The sequence below is a fragment of the Phalangium opilio genome, unplaced genomic scaffold, assembly GCF_054372755.1.
Source record: "Phalangium opilio isolate 3A_F unplaced genomic scaffold, DU_Popi_V2 ptg000042l_1, whole genome shotgun sequence".
Taxonomy (NCBI): Eukaryota; Metazoa; Arthropoda; class Arachnida; order Opiliones; family Phalangiidae; genus Phalangium; species Phalangium opilio.
This window is the reverse complement of record NW_028324166.1, coordinates 6,708,275-6,727,221: the sequence shown is the minus strand read 5'-3', so window position 1 is coordinate 6,727,221 and position 18,947 is coordinate 6,708,275. Positions and strand designations below refer to the sequence as shown.

Below are 18,947 nucleotides of genomic sequence, written 5' to 3'. Positions count from 1 at the left end.
TTGACATATTTTCATTTCATTGTTTTATTAACATAAAATCAAAATTAGACGTTTAAAATCCTTAGCCTAAAATATTATATAACTGTGAAGCGCTTCTCCCGAACAATTTTATTAAATATTTTTGTTATCTTTAGGCATGCTTAAGAGTGTTGGATGGGGTATATTTCTTCGCCCTCTATGAAAACATAAATCAATTTTCTTTTCTTTCGAAATGAACGAAACAAATTGCCAAAATGTTTCTTTGTTTTTCCAGTTTAATTTTACAATCCCGAATCTTTCCCTCGAGACAAAACCGCGCATATAGCAGCAACAAGAAATGGCGTACCCACCAGGGCTTAATAAAATAATGTAATAAATGAATTAGTTCATTGATTAATTTGATTTTATTAATTAAATAAAAAGTCTTAGATTTGTTTCATACTCCATTTAACGTTATGAAGCCCTGTCCACATAAATAATTTCAATTCGGTTAAAAAATTAACCTTCCCAACTTGAATTGATTTACTTCTGGTTAAAACTAAACTTATTTGAAGTGGTAAGCCGTTAATCAGTTTACCTTATCATAATAAAATTCCTGAAAGTGCTTACTAGTGCTTTGAATTTGAAATTCCCTAACCATTTCTACATGAACATTACTACAGAAGAAAAAATGTTGTGGATAGTAATTTTACATGTTTTCAACAACCATGGTCAATTATAAGTGGCTTTTCACTTTTCCCTTTATCAAAATTTAACTTTTATTTTCTACATTTTATTTCAAATATCTCAGCGATTGAGTATTATCAGAGTAGAGAAAGGTTGTTATTTTTATATAACATGAATTATTATCTTACTGTAAAATTTAACGCTGGCAAAAAGGCGTTGCAAGCGAGAAACCTAGAATTATATTTCAGATGTAGAACACTCTCGCTAACCAACGTGTGCAATACAGGGGATTTTAGTTCCTTCCTCTACGCACAGTCACCGTTTATCCAGAAAGGTTTAAAACACCACCAACTACATCGAAAACGGAGAATTTTAAAGGCCGAATGAAACAATCTTGATGAATTTGATTTTTAAAGTCAACCATTAATTTTTAAAGACTCTTGAATATTTTGTGGAGAGGAAATACCCTTTATCCACAGTAGGCACATGACAAGGGCCCCCGATAGATTATGGGGTCTACAAAGGCTCACCTTTTCTAAATGCTTTTGCCTTAAAGCCTAAATTTGACTTTCTTAAATTGAAGGCCACTATCTTGGATTTGGTTTTAGAAAAACTATGCGTTCTTTATAGCCTTAACGTGGTTTTATTCTTTGTAATTTGAGATTTAGACCTATCGTATCTTTCCTCAAATTGGAACGAATTCTTCAGTTGAATTAAGGATTAAACTATCTTTACAAGGATAAATAGTTAAATAAAATTTACTCTTCAAGTTCAACACACTTAGTCTGTAATCAGCGGTCCAAAGATTAACATATCATCTTTCCCACGATTAAGGAGAAATGTACAGTCCATAAAAGATCATTTTTCTCCCTGAAGTCTGGCATTTTGTTCTTCAGCTCCAATGTAGACGAAATCGTTGTGTTATGCGAGTGAAACTCGTTCAAGGCCTTTTTATGTAGAGTTTCAAACAACACTGAAACGGTTTTCTAAAAACACGTTGAAGGGATTATTTAGACGCCTCAGTCACGCCTGATAACATCACAGCGACTAGTCTGTCAAACAAATTGCTAAAAGTCAGTGATATTCATCGTCAAATGGGTTCCTTCATATTGGATGACTTTTGTAAATCTCCATTTTGGGTATGTTACTTGTTTATTGCTTTAACAAAGAACTGATTGTAAAAATGTTTTAAAAAGTATCTGTCACGTTTTTAAAACATTTTTACATTAAGTCTCACCATGGTCAACGAATTCAATTTATATGAAAGATCTGATTATATTAATTGATGACTTTTGCATTTAATCACGAAGTCTGTAATTGTTTTTAATAGGACGCCAATTTAACATGGTACGCAGATGATCCGGACTTCACTCCGTGTTTTCAAAAGACCATCCTGGTCTGGGTGCCATGCGCGATACTCTGGTTGTTACTCCCATTGGAGGTTGCGCTGATCGCCAAGTCGGAGGGGCGAAGCGTCCGTTGTTCTTATCTTTCAATTACTAAAAGTGTGAGTCCTTATTGAGCGAGGATCGTCGTTGTAAAGCACAAAATGCGCTGTACAGAATGAGCGCGTTCTTGGCACCCTTTATTCCACTTCTCGTGAAATTATATGTCCGAAAAGTTTCTAAAACGTAGGTACTAGTCTTCCATTTGTGTTTTCAGATCTTGGGTTTGTTGCTGGCCGCAATTAGTGCTTTAAAATTTGGTAAACAGATATATTACGGCGATTTTCAAGTCGCTGACAATTTGGCTATCATCCTTCAATTTGGAACTTACGTAAGACAAATTAAAACGCGCATCTAACGTTTTAATGATATAAATTGAACTGGCGTGTTGCAGATCCTGGCATTATTCCTCATAGTCTACGGCCGAGGGGGTGGCGCGGTGTCGTCCGGAATCCTGACAATGTTTTGGCTTGTCTTAACACTAACGCAAACTATCACACTGAGATCCACCATCTTGAAATACTATTTAAAAGTAAGCGAAGGTTTCTTATACATATACGGAAAAATGGAAACTTGAAAAATTTCAGAACGACAAAGATGATTATTTCGGGTTGGTAATTGAGTGTGTAATTTACCCTTTGATTGTAATTACCCTCGTATTACACACACTGAGTGACGCCTCTCCGCACTACGAAAAGCATACGTCCGCAATCGAAGTCAAAATGGTAATACTCCACACATTTTGTTGTTTCTGTAATAAAATTTCGACACTGGAGTTCTTGCCTTCTCGATTTAGCTCTCAGTACGGTTTTAGAGACATAATTGTGTACGGAAATGCTTAGAGCTAAAAGGAATCATTGTGCCCCATATATCCCATGTTAACTTCTATGCGAGTTCTGTCTCATAATTCTGACGTCATTCTAACTGTGCTAGTTTCATGATTAGTAGTAACGAGAGTTTTTTTTATTAGAATTAGCTGGGCCAAGTGGGAGTAGCCGATAGGCTTCCCTCGGGCCCGTCGTATTGACACAGCAAGGATACAATGTTTAGGAGTAGTTATTAGCTAATAGATACGTGTAGAGACAGTATTTTTATTTTTTTCCCCGACTTTGCTTAAGACCCACGTTGGTTTTTAACGGAGTGTCATGAGCTGATCTGCACTGCCCCAGTGTAGGCGGCCCAGACTTTGATCACCAGCGCTATGACTTTCCTGTCGCCGGCCATAGTGCGTCGAAGGACCTGATGGAGCGAGAGGCGGTGTTGCGGGAGCAGCTCTTGGAGTTTGGTATGGAGCGTTCTGTATCGTGGGCAACAGCATAGGATGTGTTCGGTCGTGTCTAAAGTGTGGCACCAGGCACAGTTTGGGCCCGAAGTTTTGTGCAAGGCAAAGAAACGTTCTTTCGTCATCCAACGGCGACAGTGGAGGAGGGCGAGGATGGTTTCTTGGGGGCGGGGAAGGCGGAGTCCCGTGACTTGGTCTGGATATGGGTGAAGACGGTAGTTAGCCTGAATAAGCCCCTCGCGGGAGCCTGCCCAGTCTAGGAGGAACCGTTCTCGGCGGAGTTTAGTGAAGGTGCGTTTTAAAGTCTGTTGGGTATAGGGGAGCCAGTAATCAGGTACGTGTTGGTTCCTCTCGAGGGCTCTCTTCGCCGCCCTATCGGCCCTCTCGTTCCCGGGTATGTCAACGTGGGCCGGACACCAGATCAAATTGACCGTTTGTGGGCCAGTCGCAATCATCTGCTGGATAGTAGCTACCAGATGGTTGTGTAGTATTAGTCGAGTCCGTGGCTATGATCACCTGGGGATGGGGGAAGTCCTGAGCGAAACGGAGGGCAAGAAAGATCGCGAGGAGTTCACACTGCGTTATATCATGTAGGCCGTTGACAGTGTAGGAGGCGTCCAAATTGAGCGCGTCCAACACTAGCCCCAAGCTAGTAACGAGAGTTCGGGTGCACGAATAAGGTTCAACGTGGAGAGAGATTGATTTATCTCCTGGTAAGATTCACAAAGCCGGATTAAGCAATTTTGCACCCGGGGGCCGAGATAATATGCGCCCCCTTAAGTATGATATAAAAGGGAAATAAAAATGTTGCTCGCGGGAGTCGTTTAACCCGTTACACCCCCAACAAGCCTTTCGTCCCAAGACCAGTGCCCCCTCGCCCCGGCCCCCTTAATCTGCCCCTGAAAATTCATAATGCATAATAGTAGTCTCGCTCTTCCCGAAAATACGACGAGAAAATGTCTATACAATGATTCCTACAAGCTGTATGTATGCCTGTTATGGAACATGGACACTTAATTTTTCTATAAAAAAAATTATTATGTACAAAAATTAAGAAATCAAGGGAAGATGATGCATCGTTTTGTTCACGCATGGTTCATTCATGGCTTACAAGGTATATCTTTTCACGGTCTTGAGATCTTATAAATTGACCTTACGTGAAGAAATTTCCGCAGTGCAGCTCATTGTATTTTTAACGAACTGTAGCGCCCTGTGGAAAGGTTGGAAGAAAAACCTGGAGCCATCGAATGTGTACGACTTGAATGACGCAAAGCGAGCGCTTACTGTCTCGCGCCTTTTCGAAAAACACTGGAAGACCAAAGCTGAGAACAAAAGTGACGTCGATGAAATGGAAATGAAAAGCTTTTCGGAAGAACGAAACAGAACCCAAAATCAAAGAGAGTCAATCACTAGGCCCTTGTTGAGGACAGTCAAGCCTTGCTTGATTGCTGGTGTTTTCTTTCAAGTTCTGTCCGACGTAGTGTCTATTGGTCCTGCCCTTTTGACAGGGTAAGTAATTTCACTTTTGAGCGAAATAAGAAATGTCATAACATCATAAATTTTTCTTTATGGGAAATCAAGAAAATAAGATTAAATACAAATGAAAAGAATGAGATTTTAGACCTAGAGGGTTTTCACCTAAAGCGAGAAATTAAGTTTTTTGTTGCTGCCAGTTGGTTCTTTGGTAGGAACTGAAGTGTAGAGAAAGGTCCAATCTGTTTCTGTGGGTCAGCTGTCTGAATGTTTTCATTCCTCCGAATATTCTTTATTATTGAGATTGCAAGTGGTTGCCCACTCTGAATTAAGTAAACCTTGGAACCGAGTTAACCAGTAGTCTCGCTTAAATTTTCAGTTCCATTATTGATTACTCTACGAGCGAAGATCCTTTGTGGAAGGGGATATTCTACGCCTGCCTTTATGGTTTAGCCGGTCTTGCGCAATCTTTGTTGCAAGAAGGCAGCGCCATTTTCCACACCAAACTAGGACTGAGACTCAAATCCGCCACCATGCACCTTCTGTACAAAAAAGTAAGTTAGGGTTATCGTGATACTGGGACGCTATAGTTCATTAACGATAGTCGTCCAAGTAGACATTTCGCTTGACTGGCAGCGATCGACGTGACCTGGCAATGGGCGAAATATTAAACACGATGTACGTCGATACGAACAGATTCCAAATTTTGTCGCCGCAACTGGGCCTCTTGTGGTCGGTCCCGGTACAATTAATGCTGTGCTTTACCTTCATGTATCAAGAACTGGGCTATTCAGCCTTTGCTGGCATCGTACCTATTGTATTTCTTCTTCCTCTGAACTATGTCAGCACTAAGAAATACAAAGAATTACAGGTAAATGCTATCCAATGAAAACACCACTAGACCGTAATTGGTACTATACGCATAAGTTTAAAACAACCTCAAATTCTAACGGCGACTTCGGGTGAGTAAAAATTATTTCAAATACGTCACAGACACCACGTGATGCCAAGATACAAAGGCTCTACTTCGAGTGGAACAGGATACCTTGTCCTTGTATTTTTGCAAAATTGAGTTAGTTCTCGAAATGAATGAACAAAGCCTCTTCAAACCACGCGTTTTCTCAGTCACGTGTCTGACGTAATTCAAATTATTTTACCCACCCCTAATGGTCTCTTTACAGACCCTTTAAGCCTGTTGCGCTTTATAGGGGCAAATAGAAACTGTGGAGCTTCTGTGAATGGCCTTTTTTCAATTATCTCCTTTAATAGGTTGAGCTGATGAAGCTGAAGGACAACAGAATGAAAATGATGAGCGAAATCTTGAACGGAATCCGCGTCTTGAAGTTGTACGCCTGGGAGAGATCATTCCAGAGAATCGTTCTTGAAATCAGGAAGAAAGAAATTGTACTCATGAAGAAACAAGGAATCTTCCAAGGAATAAACTTATTTATAACTGGTCTCATTCCGGTTTTGGTACGACCGTTAACTCATATTGTATAGTCACGTCGTATGACCGTAATGTACTTAAATTAGAACACAAACTATCCAATTCCCTATTATTTAGTGACGTAATGAAATTTGAAGTGAATAGCCCCTCACAAGTTACCTTTAACAGTTAAGTCAGACCATATTCCAAATCAGGGGAAAACCACCACTAACACACCAACCACCACTTCCATCGCATGACAAACTAAGAGCATCATGATCGTGCTGTAAAGATTTCAGCTCCGCATCAGTCTCTTCTACAAGCGTTCTCACTCCACTCAAGAAGGCAGATATCTCTGAAATCTCTAAATGGTTAATTTGGCCAGGCTCATGAAAGGCGATTACGCCACATTCCTGCTATGAAATAAGAAAACGGTTGCTGGTTTTACTGTTGGTTGTCATCTCTTTCAAACTGTTCAAAATCAGGGCTTACAAACGCGTTTACCTCCATATTGATTTTAAGTTCGTAGTACAGGTATTGTTTCTAAATTTTCAGATAACTACACCGAGTTTTGCCATGTACGTATTAATTGACAACGATAACGTTCTCACTTCGAGGAAAGCTTTCGTCTCCTTTCAGTTGGTACGATTATTAGCGGCGTCAATGCTTACGCTTCCGGATTTAATAAATACCCTAGTTTTGGTAAGAACAGTGTCGGGGAGGGTCAAAAGATTAATCTACTGTTTGCTTCTTCTACGAAATATTTGAACTGTTTTACGATCGAAAGATTTGAAAGTTTCTTGGTTTTTGATTTGGCATTTTTTCCAACATAATTTTAAATATTAACAAAAGTATATGTAATGTAGCAGTAGCAGACGAGGCGTCGAGCTCTCACCCAATCACAGGCAATTTTATCTACGTCATTTGAAAAAATATAATTTTGGCCTTTGTTTTGGTTTACTACTGGCCGTACTGTTTTGATCATTCATGGGTAGAGTCAGTGATTGACGGCGTAGTCTACGTGAAAATTATTCTTTTAGTGTGAAGTTTGTTTAGGAAATGTATTTTATAAACGCTCGTAACTCTAATACGAAGGAAACACAAAGAATAACTTAAAAACCAACCAACTGTTCACCACAATTCAGGAAATCATATAACCAAAAACGGATTTATGTAAGAAGCACGTTGAACCAAGCAAATTCCGTACCCATCCTCGACTACTTTGTATGTTTTGATGGGAGTGGCTTATAATTTCAAAGCTCGCGCTCGCCATCTATCAGCCTTATTCTCTTATATAAATCCGTTTTTGGTTTTAATATATATATATATATATATATATTTGATATTATGTTTCACTCAATTGCCCTCGTCCTACTATTAAAGAAAGCCTTGATATTATAGTTGATGTCATTAAATAACGAAAACTAATTTCATGTACAAATTATTTCTAGTACAAAACGTTTTTTTTTAAAAAAAAAAAAGAATTGTTTTTAGAAGAAGAACCGTACAGAATTGTCACGTTGACATTCCCTTTAGTTAATACACCTTAAAATGACGCAATCCACAAATTTTGTCACAGACACACGTCTCGGTAAGAAGAATTGCAAACCTGTTTAGTCGTGGGGAAACCAAGCATTACGTTCAGCAGATGGCTAGCGACGCCCCATTAGGTATGTCAATTTATCAGAGACTTGAAAAAACCAGATGGGTCGCTTATTTTTTACAGCAGCGATTCCTACACAAAGAGATAAATTTAAATTTAAAATTAATTGTGTTTAAAAGTGGAAGCGCGAACTTCTTCAGAACTTAACCCACCTATCCGGGGAATTGGCATCTAATATCCCTGGAATCCCATTAAACTGAATGTCCCATTGGGAAAATCCCAGTAGAAGGCATAGCGCCAAAATTGCTTTGCGAGTCATTTTCATAAAATTGGCATTAAAAATATCCTGTTTGTTAAATATTGTATGTTTTTGAAGGCAATCTTGCAATTTTTATTAAGAAATAGACATGCTTATGCCTAAGCTAACCTAAACCAAAGCCCTTAATTTAAATTTTAGCCTAAGTAGTTGCTAATGAACTTCTTACTTTCAACTATTACTTTACTGTTATCTATCCAGGAATTCAGGGACAGATTAAAAAACAATTACATGATTATCATTACCAAGAAATATAACTTCCTTTACGGGAATTCGATCCTATATTCCACCACGAAGTGATGGCGAGACGATGTCATACATAAATCAATTTGCTCTTCACTCAATCTTTCCAAACTTTGCTCCTATTAGATAAATCAAATTCCAAATGGACAGAAACTGCCCAATTAGCTTTATTTCAAAAACCATGAATAAAAATGCGGTTTATTGGGAATCAGTCTGACGGGATTTGATTTACTGGGACAATCGGTTTAATGTGATTTACTTATGGTATAAGTCCTATCCCGCAGGTTAAAATTAATTCTGGCTATGTTGAAGGAAATCCTGCAAAGACACAACTATCTTCTTAAAAATCTTACCTTGAAAATTAGCCAATCAACGTGTCGTTTCTAAATAGGAAACCCTGAAGTAGCTTTTAGAATGTTCAAAGATATCTTCAAACTGTCCTCTCAATATTGGTTAGTTTTGATCAATGTTAACATCAATTTATTCCTATGAAATTTCAGCAATTAAAATCCAGAATGGAACATTTTACTGGAGCTTGGAAGACGAAGGAGCGGCGTCTCTTCAGGACATCAATTTGAATGTGTCCCGCGGCTCGTTGGTGGCCGTGGTGGGTCCGGTGGGTTCTGGCAAGTCTTCCCTCTTGTCCGCTTTGGTTTCCGAGATGCAGAAGGTGAAGGGTGAGGTAAGAGTGGCTGGGAGAGTGGGATACGTCACTCAACAACCCTGGATCCAGAACGCCTCACTCAGAGAGAACATACTCTTCGTCGACGGCCTGGACCAGAAAAGATACGACAACGTCATACGCGCATGCGCCCTAAAACCAGATTTCGACCAACTACCCGCTGACGACAAAACGGAGATTGGAGAAAGAGTAAGAATTATTCATACCTTAAATGTTGTGAGAAAACAACTGAATTATGAACAAGAAAATCTGGCTTTGTCAATCCTCTGCAATATTCCACTATTTATCCATTCGGAAATAGAAAAGCAGAGGATTGAACACCAAGAATCTTAACTCCCACAACGGGAGAAAGAGAGAGATTTTGGATATCTTGGTTAAGACTTATCATGTGGCAAGCGGCAATAGATTTCCCTCAACATCTCGCACTTCGAAATGCCCTCTCGTGATAATCTTGATAAGAAAAAATGTACGTTGGCTGTACTTGCGCAATCAGTACAATATTTTTTTGAAAATAGTACATTCTGTCTTGAGATGGCGCAAAATAGTAAGCCAATATACGCGAGAAGAATATACTAGATAAACCCTTCGACCGCCTTCCTCCCAATGTGGGAGTTTAGGCTCGTGGTTGAATGCTAGTTCAGACAAAATGCACGTAGTCCCCCGTTCATAAACCGGTACTGTGCCGTTCCCGGTTACCATGATTACCGCAACTACCACACGGTAAGAGAGCGCAAGCTCTCGCGCATGCATTCGAGCCTCCTTGCTCTAGCCTCATGAGCTTGTTGATAATTTTGAATATCCCTCGTTTCCAACAACGATCACGTGACACGTACCATTACCAACGGCTTGCTTCTCACTGCATGCGTTATCTGCCTCTGTTTTTGCACCTTCCCTTTCCAGAACGTGTCTCCCCTCGTATACATCCAACTTGATAGTACGGCTTAACATGGTTACTCTATCAAGTCCTTAGATACGCTAAAGAGCAAGAAAGGTGTCGCGATTCCGTGCTTAAAGGGATACGATCAACGTTTTCCGACTAGTACAAGATGAGGGCAGTTTTAGGTAAAAAAATGTGCCTAAAATTATGTGTGCCAAAAAAAAAAAATCGAATTAAAACGTTTAAAATTAAGAAAAGTACGTTAGATATTTTGAAATTCAAACTAGCCGCGAAATACTGCCCAACTTGTTTTTCACACTATGACGTTGTAAATGTCTCTTGATTCATTGGTTGTTTGGAAATAGGAGAATGTAGGGGAACTCAAGTTGAGGATAGTAGGTTTTTTTTTCCGTCGTCTGCTACAGGAGCCAAATAGAAAATGTCATCGTCGACGTCGAGTCGTAGCTCGGAACCCGAAATATCAGACGGGCCTGACTCTGTAGTAGAATCCGATAGTTTAGACTCGGTTGAATCTTTCGAAATTCGTGAGTCAAGTGAGGAAAATTCAAATTCGGATAATTCGTTACTTGGTAGACTATGGAGGGGTGGGTAGATGTTTCAACCGTGTTTTTGCCAAACGACGCAGGAGGGGGTAGTGATCGGAGTAGTCCCAAAAAACAATACTTTTAAAAATTAATTAAAAATAGTTAAGTTATTAAAAGTATCAATATATATATATTTTTGAAAACGTAATTTTACGTTCTATCTGATTTTAAAATATGAAATCTTTTCATTAGTAGCCAAAACATCGATTCTATCCCTTTAACATAGTCCAGTTGATGTTATCGAGCACATGCCAGATAAACGCCTTCCATATACGGTCTGTTTGACGGGAAATAAACTGAAAAATATAATGCTCTGTACTCGAAAAACCTGGCGTCGCGACGTTTCATTCATAGATGGCTCTTTTGTTAGTAATGTGTTCGTTTACTAATTTAACATGATAGGGTATCAACTTGAGTGGTGGTCAGAAGCAAAGGGTCAACGTGGCTAGAGCAATTTATCGCGATGATGACGTTTACCTCTTTGATGACCCGTTGGGGGCGGTTGACTCGCACGTGGCCAAACATCTCTTCAACGAAGTAATCGGACCAAAGGGATTTCTTCGAATGAAAGTAAATAATGCTACTTTTATATTTTCTATGAAAGCGTTTAGCGTCCATTAATCTAAATGAGGGGTTGACATGTCGTTTCGTTTAAATCCCAATAGTAGTTTAATAGTAGTCCCGGAAAATAATCAGTTTTATTCAGGGTTGGGAGGTTTTAGAAAGGGGTGGAAAACACCGCGGTTTTAACTAGGTTAAACTACGGTGGCAAAAACTAGTTTTTTCCCCTCGGTTTTAAACTGGTTTTTGCCAACCATGGTCTCTTTATTGTGAAATATTTAGCTGATATTTTATAGATACACCGGAGCCTCCGGGATGAACTAGGCCCATGCGTGTGGCGAAGCAAGAATATTTTTTTAACTAATTTAGTTCGCCGTGTTTTCCCGTTTGGGGGCGCTGATACGACCGATAAATAAACAAAGTTCAACCCCGTGACCCTGTCGACTGCTTAAGTATTTGGGCCAAGGTCGCGGATTGTAAGTATACGTTTTTATAACTATTACTGAATTATTTTAATTGAAATAATTTATTTTGTTGTCATCAATACCATCTAACCGAAAGATTCAGTAAAAAGTGAATAGCCCCAAAAACATTTACGTTAATTTTAGGATGAAACTTTTCTCTATCATAAAAATTTTATGACTGACCCCTAAAATATCAACGATAATTTAAGGAAGACCCCTGTCACAACGGAAAAATAAGCGCCTTCTATGGTGAAAATATTTTTTCTAACAAACTGGATATTTCCCCACATAAAATTTGACATGCATGGGCCTAGTTCATTCCGGAGGCTCCGGATACACTCTTAAAGGTAGGATTGCACTTTACGTGACCCACCCAACTAACAATGGTTTCTAGTTAATTGGACCATGAGGAGTCCGAAAAAAGTAGTTAAAAAATTATTTGGCTGCCGCAAGTTGGTCAAAAAAGTTTTGGAAAATTTTAAAATCCTTGCACTTGCCGCCATTGAAGTCGCTATCCGCTTAACGCATTCTGCACTCAATCTTGCAAAATAAGCGGGGGGGGGGGGGCTTTAAGAAATTGACGGACTCGCGCCGGAGTTATAGCTATGGAATTTTTTAGGCTTAGGATAAAAGGACGGAAATATAAATGCGAGAAAAACTGAAATGTTTAGGGAAAATCGTTGAATTTTTTGGGAATTCGATAATTGATAACGGTAAATTTTGGAAAAAGCCGTCAAATTATTCGGGAATTTTTTAATTCACTCAACATTGTTTTGGAAAATGTGTCAAATCCTTGGGATATTTGTCAAATGGGAATGGGTGTATTTTTGGGAAAATGTGTCAAATCCTTGGTAAATTCGGTTTTTTGGAAAAAAAATTGAAATAAAAGGCATAGAGCTATTGCAACTATGTTTCAGAAAAGATGTCAAATTATAGGGAAATTAGCAAATGTCAACGTCAATATTTCAGAAAAGGAGTCTAGTTTTTTTGCAACTACACTTTGGGAAGGCGACAAATTATTGAGAAAGTACCAAATGTCAACATCAATATTTTGGAAAAGGCGTCAATTTATTTCAACAATATTTTGGAAAAGGCGTCAATTTATTTCAACAATATTTTGGAAAAGGCGTCAATTTATTTCAACAATATTTTGGAAAAGGCGTCAATTTATTTCAACAATATTTTGGAAAAGGCGTCAATTTATTTCAACAATATTTTGGAAAAGGCGTCAATTTATTTCAACAATATTTTGGAAAAGGCGTCAATTTATTTCAACAATATTTTGGAAAAGGCGTCAATTTATTTCAACAATATTTTGGAAAAGGCGTCAATTTATTTCAACAATATTTTGGAAAAGGCGTCAATTTATTTCAACAATATTTTGGAAAAGGCGTCAATTTATTTCAACAATATTTTGGAAAAGGCGTCAATTTATTTCAACAATATTTTGGAAAAGGCGTCAATTTATTTCAACAATATTTTGGAAAAGGCGTCAATTTATTTCAACAATATTTTGGAAAAGGCGTCAATTTATTTCAACAATATTTTGGAAAAGGCGTCAATTTATTTCAACAATATTTTGGAAAAGGCGTCAATTTATTTCAACAATATTTTGGAAAAGGCGTCAATTTATTTCAACAATATTTTGGAAAAGGCGTCAATTTATTTCAACAATATTTTGGAAAAGGCGTCAATTTATTTCAACAATATTTTGGAAAAGGCGTCAATTTATTTCAACAATATTTTGGAAAAGGCGTCAATTTATTTCAACAATATTTTGGAAAAGGCGTCAATTTATTTCAACAATATTTTGGAAAAGGCGTCAATTTATTTCAACAATATTTTGGAAAAGGCGTCAATTTATTTCAACAATATTTTGGAAAAGGCGTCAATTTATTTCAACAATATTTTGGAAAAGGCGTCAATTTATTTCAACAATATTTTGGAAAAGGCGTCAATTTATTTCAACAATATTTTGGAAAAGGCGTCAATTTATTTCAACAATATTTTGGAAAAGGCGACAAACTATTGGTCAATTAACAAACGTCAACATTAATTTTTTGGAAGTCATTGCAACTATATTTTGGAAAGAGTGCCTATTTTTCGCCAATTTGATAAATGTAAAGACCTTTTCCAAAATATCGTCCTTTACATTTACCAAATTCGGGAATAATTTGGCACCTTTTCCAAAATATCGTCCTTCACATTCATCAAATTCAGGAATAATTTGACACCTTTTCCAAAATATCGTCCTTCACATTTATCGAATTCAGGAATAATTTGACGCCTTTTCTAAAATATCGTCCTTCTCATTTATCAAATTCCCAAATAATTTGACACCTTTCCCAAAGTATTGTCCTTCACATTTATCAAATTTGCAAAAAATTCAACGATTTTCCCAAAACATAGCAGTTTTTCTCGCAATATATTTCTGTCCTTTTATAAACAGTTTCCGTAAACCTAAAAATTTCCATAGCTATAATTCCGGCGAGAGTCCATCAATTTCTTATAGTCCCCCCCCCGGCTTATTTTCAAAGATTGGTGCAGAATGCGTTAAGCGGATAGCGTTCGTAATGGCGGTAAGTGAATGAATTTTAAAATTTTCAAAAATATTTTTGACCAACTTGCGGCGGCCAAATAATTTTTTAACTACTTTTTTCGGACTCCTCATGGTCCAATTAATTAGAAACCATTGTTAGTTGGGTGGGTCACGTAAAGTGGAATCCTACCCATTTGGTTCCGTAGCAGCTCGATAAAGATAAAAATATATTGCTGCTGTAAGTGACTAGGTATCGATCGAACATAACCCTTATGAGTCGCTCGCTTTTGAAAGTTGCTTCTGTTCAGAACTCCCTTGTTCAGTCGACAAATGCTATATCAATTTCTAGCAGACAAGAGTTTTGGTGACTCACAACTTGAGCTTCATACGAGAAGTGGACGAGATCTTCTTCATGAACAACGGACGAATCATTGAGAGGGGAACCTATGACGAAATCATGAGTCGTCAAGGAATGGCTAGAGATTATTTTACGCAACACATGAGCGACGTGAATAAAGATGAACCGTCGTGAGTAAACTTGGATTTATAGCTTCACTTTCTACCGTCAGTACGAAGTGGAATAGCTTCAAGTCATAGACTTTAACCATGTACTGTAAAGAGAGAGTGAATTTATATGTGGACAACCGCCATTCGGCGTGTACTATTTTTTGAGCTGATACTTTCAGGTTGAACACGCTTTGCTAATTTATGAAATTTTTAACGCAATTTTGTAGTACTTTAAATATCAAAGTTGAGGTATGCCATCTTGCATCCCAAGGAAAAGTCTCGGATGAAGTTGAGGCAACACTTATGACTAAAGAGACGCTCAAAGAAGGAAACGTATGTGCTCTTTAATAGACGAGAGAAGTTTAGACTTTTCTTGGCCTCTTGAGAATTAAATCTATCTACACACTTTTTTCCTGGTGATAATGTTATTACCCATTTGCAGATATCCGTATCACAATACAAAAATTATTTTAAGGCCTGTGGCATAACATGGAGTTCGATATTCGTATTAACAGCCACCAGTGGTGTAGTCTTTAATTTCACATCAATGTACTGGCTGTCTCTGTGGTGCGCGGACTCCAAGGAAGATTTTAAAGCGAACCCAGACTTAAAGGCAACCCGCATGGCGGTCTTATTCGTTCTCGGACTAGGCCAATCCATTGCGGGGTTACTGAACACAGTTATCTGCGTCTTTCGCTGTCTACAAGCGGCAAACTCTTTACATGAGAAAATGCTCGAAAGCGTATCTCGATCTCCCATGTCCTTCTTCGACACGACCCCGGTTGGAAGGATACTCAATCGTTTCTCCCAAGATATCGATGCCCTCGACCAGCAATTACCTTTAATGTTAAGACTAACCAATTTCGGGTTGATATTTTTAATTGTTTACTCGATAGGAATTGCAATATATTTACCATTATTCATAATTCCCTGCATTGTTGTTGTCATTGGATACCTTTTACTTCAGGTAGGAACTTGATTTCAGCCTCCATTTATTAGTAGTTATTCAGTATCACTCTTAATTGCTACTTGTCGAACGGAATTGCTATCGACTGATAATCAGGGAGTTGGTTGCAGGTCAGAGCTCGGAGCTCTTCAAATGAGATTATTGAAAAATAGAAGAGACTAAAAATTGTCTAGATTATTATCGACATTTAAAGTTAACTACAAATCTTTGAAACATTGAACCGCTTGAGTTTTGGCATTATTATATTTTATTGGAAAATGTTACCCGCGGCGTGCTCGCGCCCACGTCTGGGGTAATTACATCTAAAACTGAAGATTGTGCAATGTCTTTCGCAGCGTTTCTTGATGTCGAGCAATCGCCAATTCAAACGGATAACAAGCTTGAGAAATTCCTTCTTGTATTCGCACGTGGGAGGATCAGTGGCTGGCAGCACTGTCATCAGGGCGTGTGACGCCGGAGAGAACTTTGAAGGACACTTCCTGAAACTGATCGACGAATGCACTGCCGCTGACTACATGATGAACATGGCGCAAAGGTATTTCATTCAGTGAACGTTGTAATTTGATCGTTAAAGCCTGGTTTCAGTCGCTTCTTTATCGTTTTCGAGCAACAGCTTTATTAGCATCTAAACTTTGAAATAGCGCTCTGGATGCTTGCAAAGCAAGGCTAGCATTCCAAGTCGCTACTCATTTCTCCAAGTCAATAAAATGAAATTTCTTTCCAGATGGCTCACAGTACGCTACAATATCTTGGGCAATTGCTTGTTGTTTTCACCGCGGTTTTCATCATTTTGAGCAAAGGGACTCTGTCAGCTGATTTTGTAGGATTTATCTTGGCTAATGCCGATCGGGTAAGCGCTACAAATTAAGATGGAGCTATACATCAATATCCTTTCCAAAAGCTAAAATCTCTGGTGGTTTTTCGTTAAAATCTTGACACTAGCTTGAAGTGAATCGTCGCTAAAGTTGGAGGATTTAAGATGGACCTATAGTTTCTCAATTAACCAAGACTATCTTGAGATGGAATTGTATGTAGGGGTTTGAATGGAAGATTGACATAGCCAAGCGAAGCAAAATATTACTGCAATCAAGTTTAGTTGCGATTTAATTTTAAGTTAGGTACACCTAGAGATATGAGTCGGTAATTTACCGTCCGTAATTTTACAATGGTAATTTTCCTGTATATTTCTGAACATTTTTGCAACTTTGGTGCTTAGATCGAGTCAAAACCTCTTGGAGTAAAACCAAATGTACTAGACTATACCACTCCTCGATTTCCCGTTTGGCAGTACTGACGGGTAATCGTGGTTATCTCATCTTCATTTTCTTAGTCACCATAGCTTGTCAGCCATGCCAAGAGGTGACGCGCTCATGCTAGTGCACATTTTATTGGGCCAAGGGCTCATTATGTATTAAAAGTTTATTTTAAATTTATTGGGCCAAGGGCTCATTACGCATTAAACAAATATTATTGATCAGTCGCTAGCCAGAACTTACAAAGGCGCGCTAAAATTTTGTCTTTTACTTAATCTTTAGTTAGAGATCAAGTCAGAAAGGCCAAAACTGCCGTCTTGGTTATAAAACGTGTAAAGTAGTAAAACTAAGTAGTAGCTAAGTGCAAACAATTCAACGTTGTTGAAATTTAATGCCATACATTCCCGTTTGAACGGTATTTATTGCTTTCTTAAATTTTTAATGTAATTCTCCCTTTACCCGGTAAATTACCGTTTATAAAACTTACGGTAATATCACATCACTAGGTAAAGTATAGTAGCTAGTTTGGTCGCCATTCTGGTACATTGACATTTTTGCATTTACAAGTTTTTTAACTTCTCCCAATGACGCTGAAGTATACTGTACGTGTAAAGGGTGTAGGAAATTGAGGAAACGGGTATAAATATGACCTGACACCCTCTCCCCTGCTTATTCGAGACTCTTTTTAATATCTGTATATAATTTTGATGAAATACCATTATCCTTACATCAAGTCCTGATAATAAAAGATATCATATTTTTAATCTAATTAGCAAATGATAATTTTCCCTAAATTTTGAAAAGAAATTGTGCAGGCTTTTTGGATATGAAGAAAAATACAAATACCGTACTAATTTAAAATTTTGATCTTACAGCTTCTGCAATATCTGAAAGTCTTCATCGCTTCCGCTTCGGGTTTAGAATCAAATGTCGTCTCCATAGAAAGAGTTGACGAATACTGTCGTTTGGAGTCCGAGGCCAAGTTGGAGAAACAAGAATTTCAACCGCATGCTAACTGGCCTCAACGAGGACAAATCGTCTTCCAGAACTACAGCACCAGATACCGAGAAGGATTGGATTTGGTCTTGAAGGACATAGATGTCAGGATCGAAGCCGGAGAGAAGGTGGGCGTGGTTGGACGGACAGGCGCGGGAAAGTCGTCACTCACGCTGGCCCTTTTTCGTCTCATCGAGGGGGTGCGCGGTCAGATCGTCATAGATGGAGTGGAAGTGGAGGGACTGGGCTTGTCCGATTTGAGATCTCGGTTGACCATCATCCCCCAAGAGCCCGTTCTCTTCTCGGGCACGCTCAGACTCAACCTGGATCCTTTTGGACAAAAAGATGACCAGCTTCTTTGGGCCGCCCTGGAACACTCGCACCTGAAGCCCTTCGTGACTTCACTCGAGCAGGGACTGGATCACCCCGTGGCCGAAGGAGGTAACAATCTGAGCGTCGGTCAGCGTCAGTTGGTGTGCTTGGCTCGCGCCTTGTTGAGGAACACCAAGATCCTGATCTTGGACGAAGCCACGGCCTCCGTCGACATGGATACCGACGATCTTATTCAAGAGACCATCAAAAAGGAATTCGCCAACTCTACCATCATCACCATCGCACACAGAATAAACACCATCTTGGACTACGACAAGTTAGTGTATTGTTAAACCCGCTTAAAATGATTGGATAATTTGATATATTTTAACTCTTCATAGGGTCATGGTTCTCGATCAGGGTCGAATTGTAGAATTCGACTCTCCAGATGCTCTCTTGAGAAATGAACAATCGATGTTCTACGATTTGGCCAAAGATGCCAAAATAATCTAGATAACTTTTTAATTGAGCACCTATGCCTTAAGTTTAATGTTAGGTACAGTTAATTACTAGTCTAACAAATAACCTTTATCATTAGCTTTATTATTAATAGAGCAACGTCACTTGGCGTTGCTTACTTGGCAAACAAAACATTAAAATAATTAGAATTAGTTATATTTATTTATTTAATTATTTAAGAAAAATCTCTCAATTGGGTATATAGCCCTCGTCTCGACCAGGAGAGGTTTAT

At 38.5% G+C, this 18,947-nt stretch overlaps 2 protein-coding genes across 2 annotated transcripts; both read left to right on the top strand.

Annotated features, from left to right (window-relative positions):
• Positions 1-69: 69 nt before the first annotated feature.
• Positions 70-6,360, top strand: LOC149678739 (multidrug resistance-associated protein 1-like). The gene is made up of 10 exons (XM_089836678.1): positions 70-1,784; positions 1,976-2,152; positions 2,308-2,421; positions 2,485-2,622; positions 2,678-2,815; positions 4,428-4,486; positions 4,579-4,881; positions 5,225-5,399; positions 5,462-5,716; positions 6,115-6,360. The coding sequence occupies exons 1-10, from the start codon at positions 1,740-1,742 to the stop codon at positions 6,343-6,345; spliced, it is 1,635 nt and encodes a 544-aa protein (XP_089692804.1). The 5' UTR covers positions 70-1,739; the 3' UTR covers positions 6,346-6,360.
• A 357-nt stretch (positions 6,361-6,717) lies between these two features.
• Positions 6,718-18,875, top strand: LOC149678738 (ATP-binding cassette sub-family C member 1-like). Its single transcript, XM_089835929.1, has 12 exons — positions 6,718-6,973; positions 7,851-7,941; positions 8,934-9,304; positions 11,000-11,167; positions 14,514-14,689; positions 14,896-15,001; positions 15,111-15,635; positions 15,971-16,170; positions 16,277-16,313; positions 16,360-16,485; positions 17,764-18,533; positions 18,598-18,875. Exons 1-12 carry the CDS (start codon positions 6,848-6,850, stop codon positions 18,707-18,709), a joined length of 2,808 nt encoding a protein of 935 aa, XP_089692055.1. The 5' UTR covers positions 6,718-6,847; the 3' UTR covers positions 18,710-18,875.
• Positions 18,876-18,947: the final 72 nt, after the last annotated feature.

Bases quoted from the DNA above. Each gene is read 5' to 3' on its own strand.
- LOC149678739 (XM_089836678.1), top strand. From the start codon at position 1,740: ATGGGTTCCTTCATATTGGATGACTTTTGTAAATCTCCATTTTGG. The intron at 4,882-5,224 runs GTAAGTAATTTC...TTAAATTTTCAG, and splicing joins GGTCCTGCCCTTTTGACAGG to TTCCATTATTGATTACTCTA. The intron at 5,400-5,461 runs GTAAGTTAGGGT...TCGTCCAAGTAG, and splicing joins TGCACCTTCTGTACAAAAAA to ACATTTCGCTTGACTGGCAG.
- LOC149678738 (XM_089835929.1), top strand. From the start codon at position 6,848: ATGTACGTATTAATTGACAACGATAACGTTCTCACTTCGAGGAAAGCT. The intron at 15,002-15,110 runs GTATGTGCTCTT...ACCCATTTGCAG, and splicing joins AGACGCTCAAAGAAGGAAAC to ATATCCGTATCACAATACAA. The intron at 15,636-15,970 runs GTAGGAACTTGA...TGTCTTTCGCAG, and splicing joins TTGGATACCTTTTACTTCAG to CGTTTCTTGATGTCGAGCAA.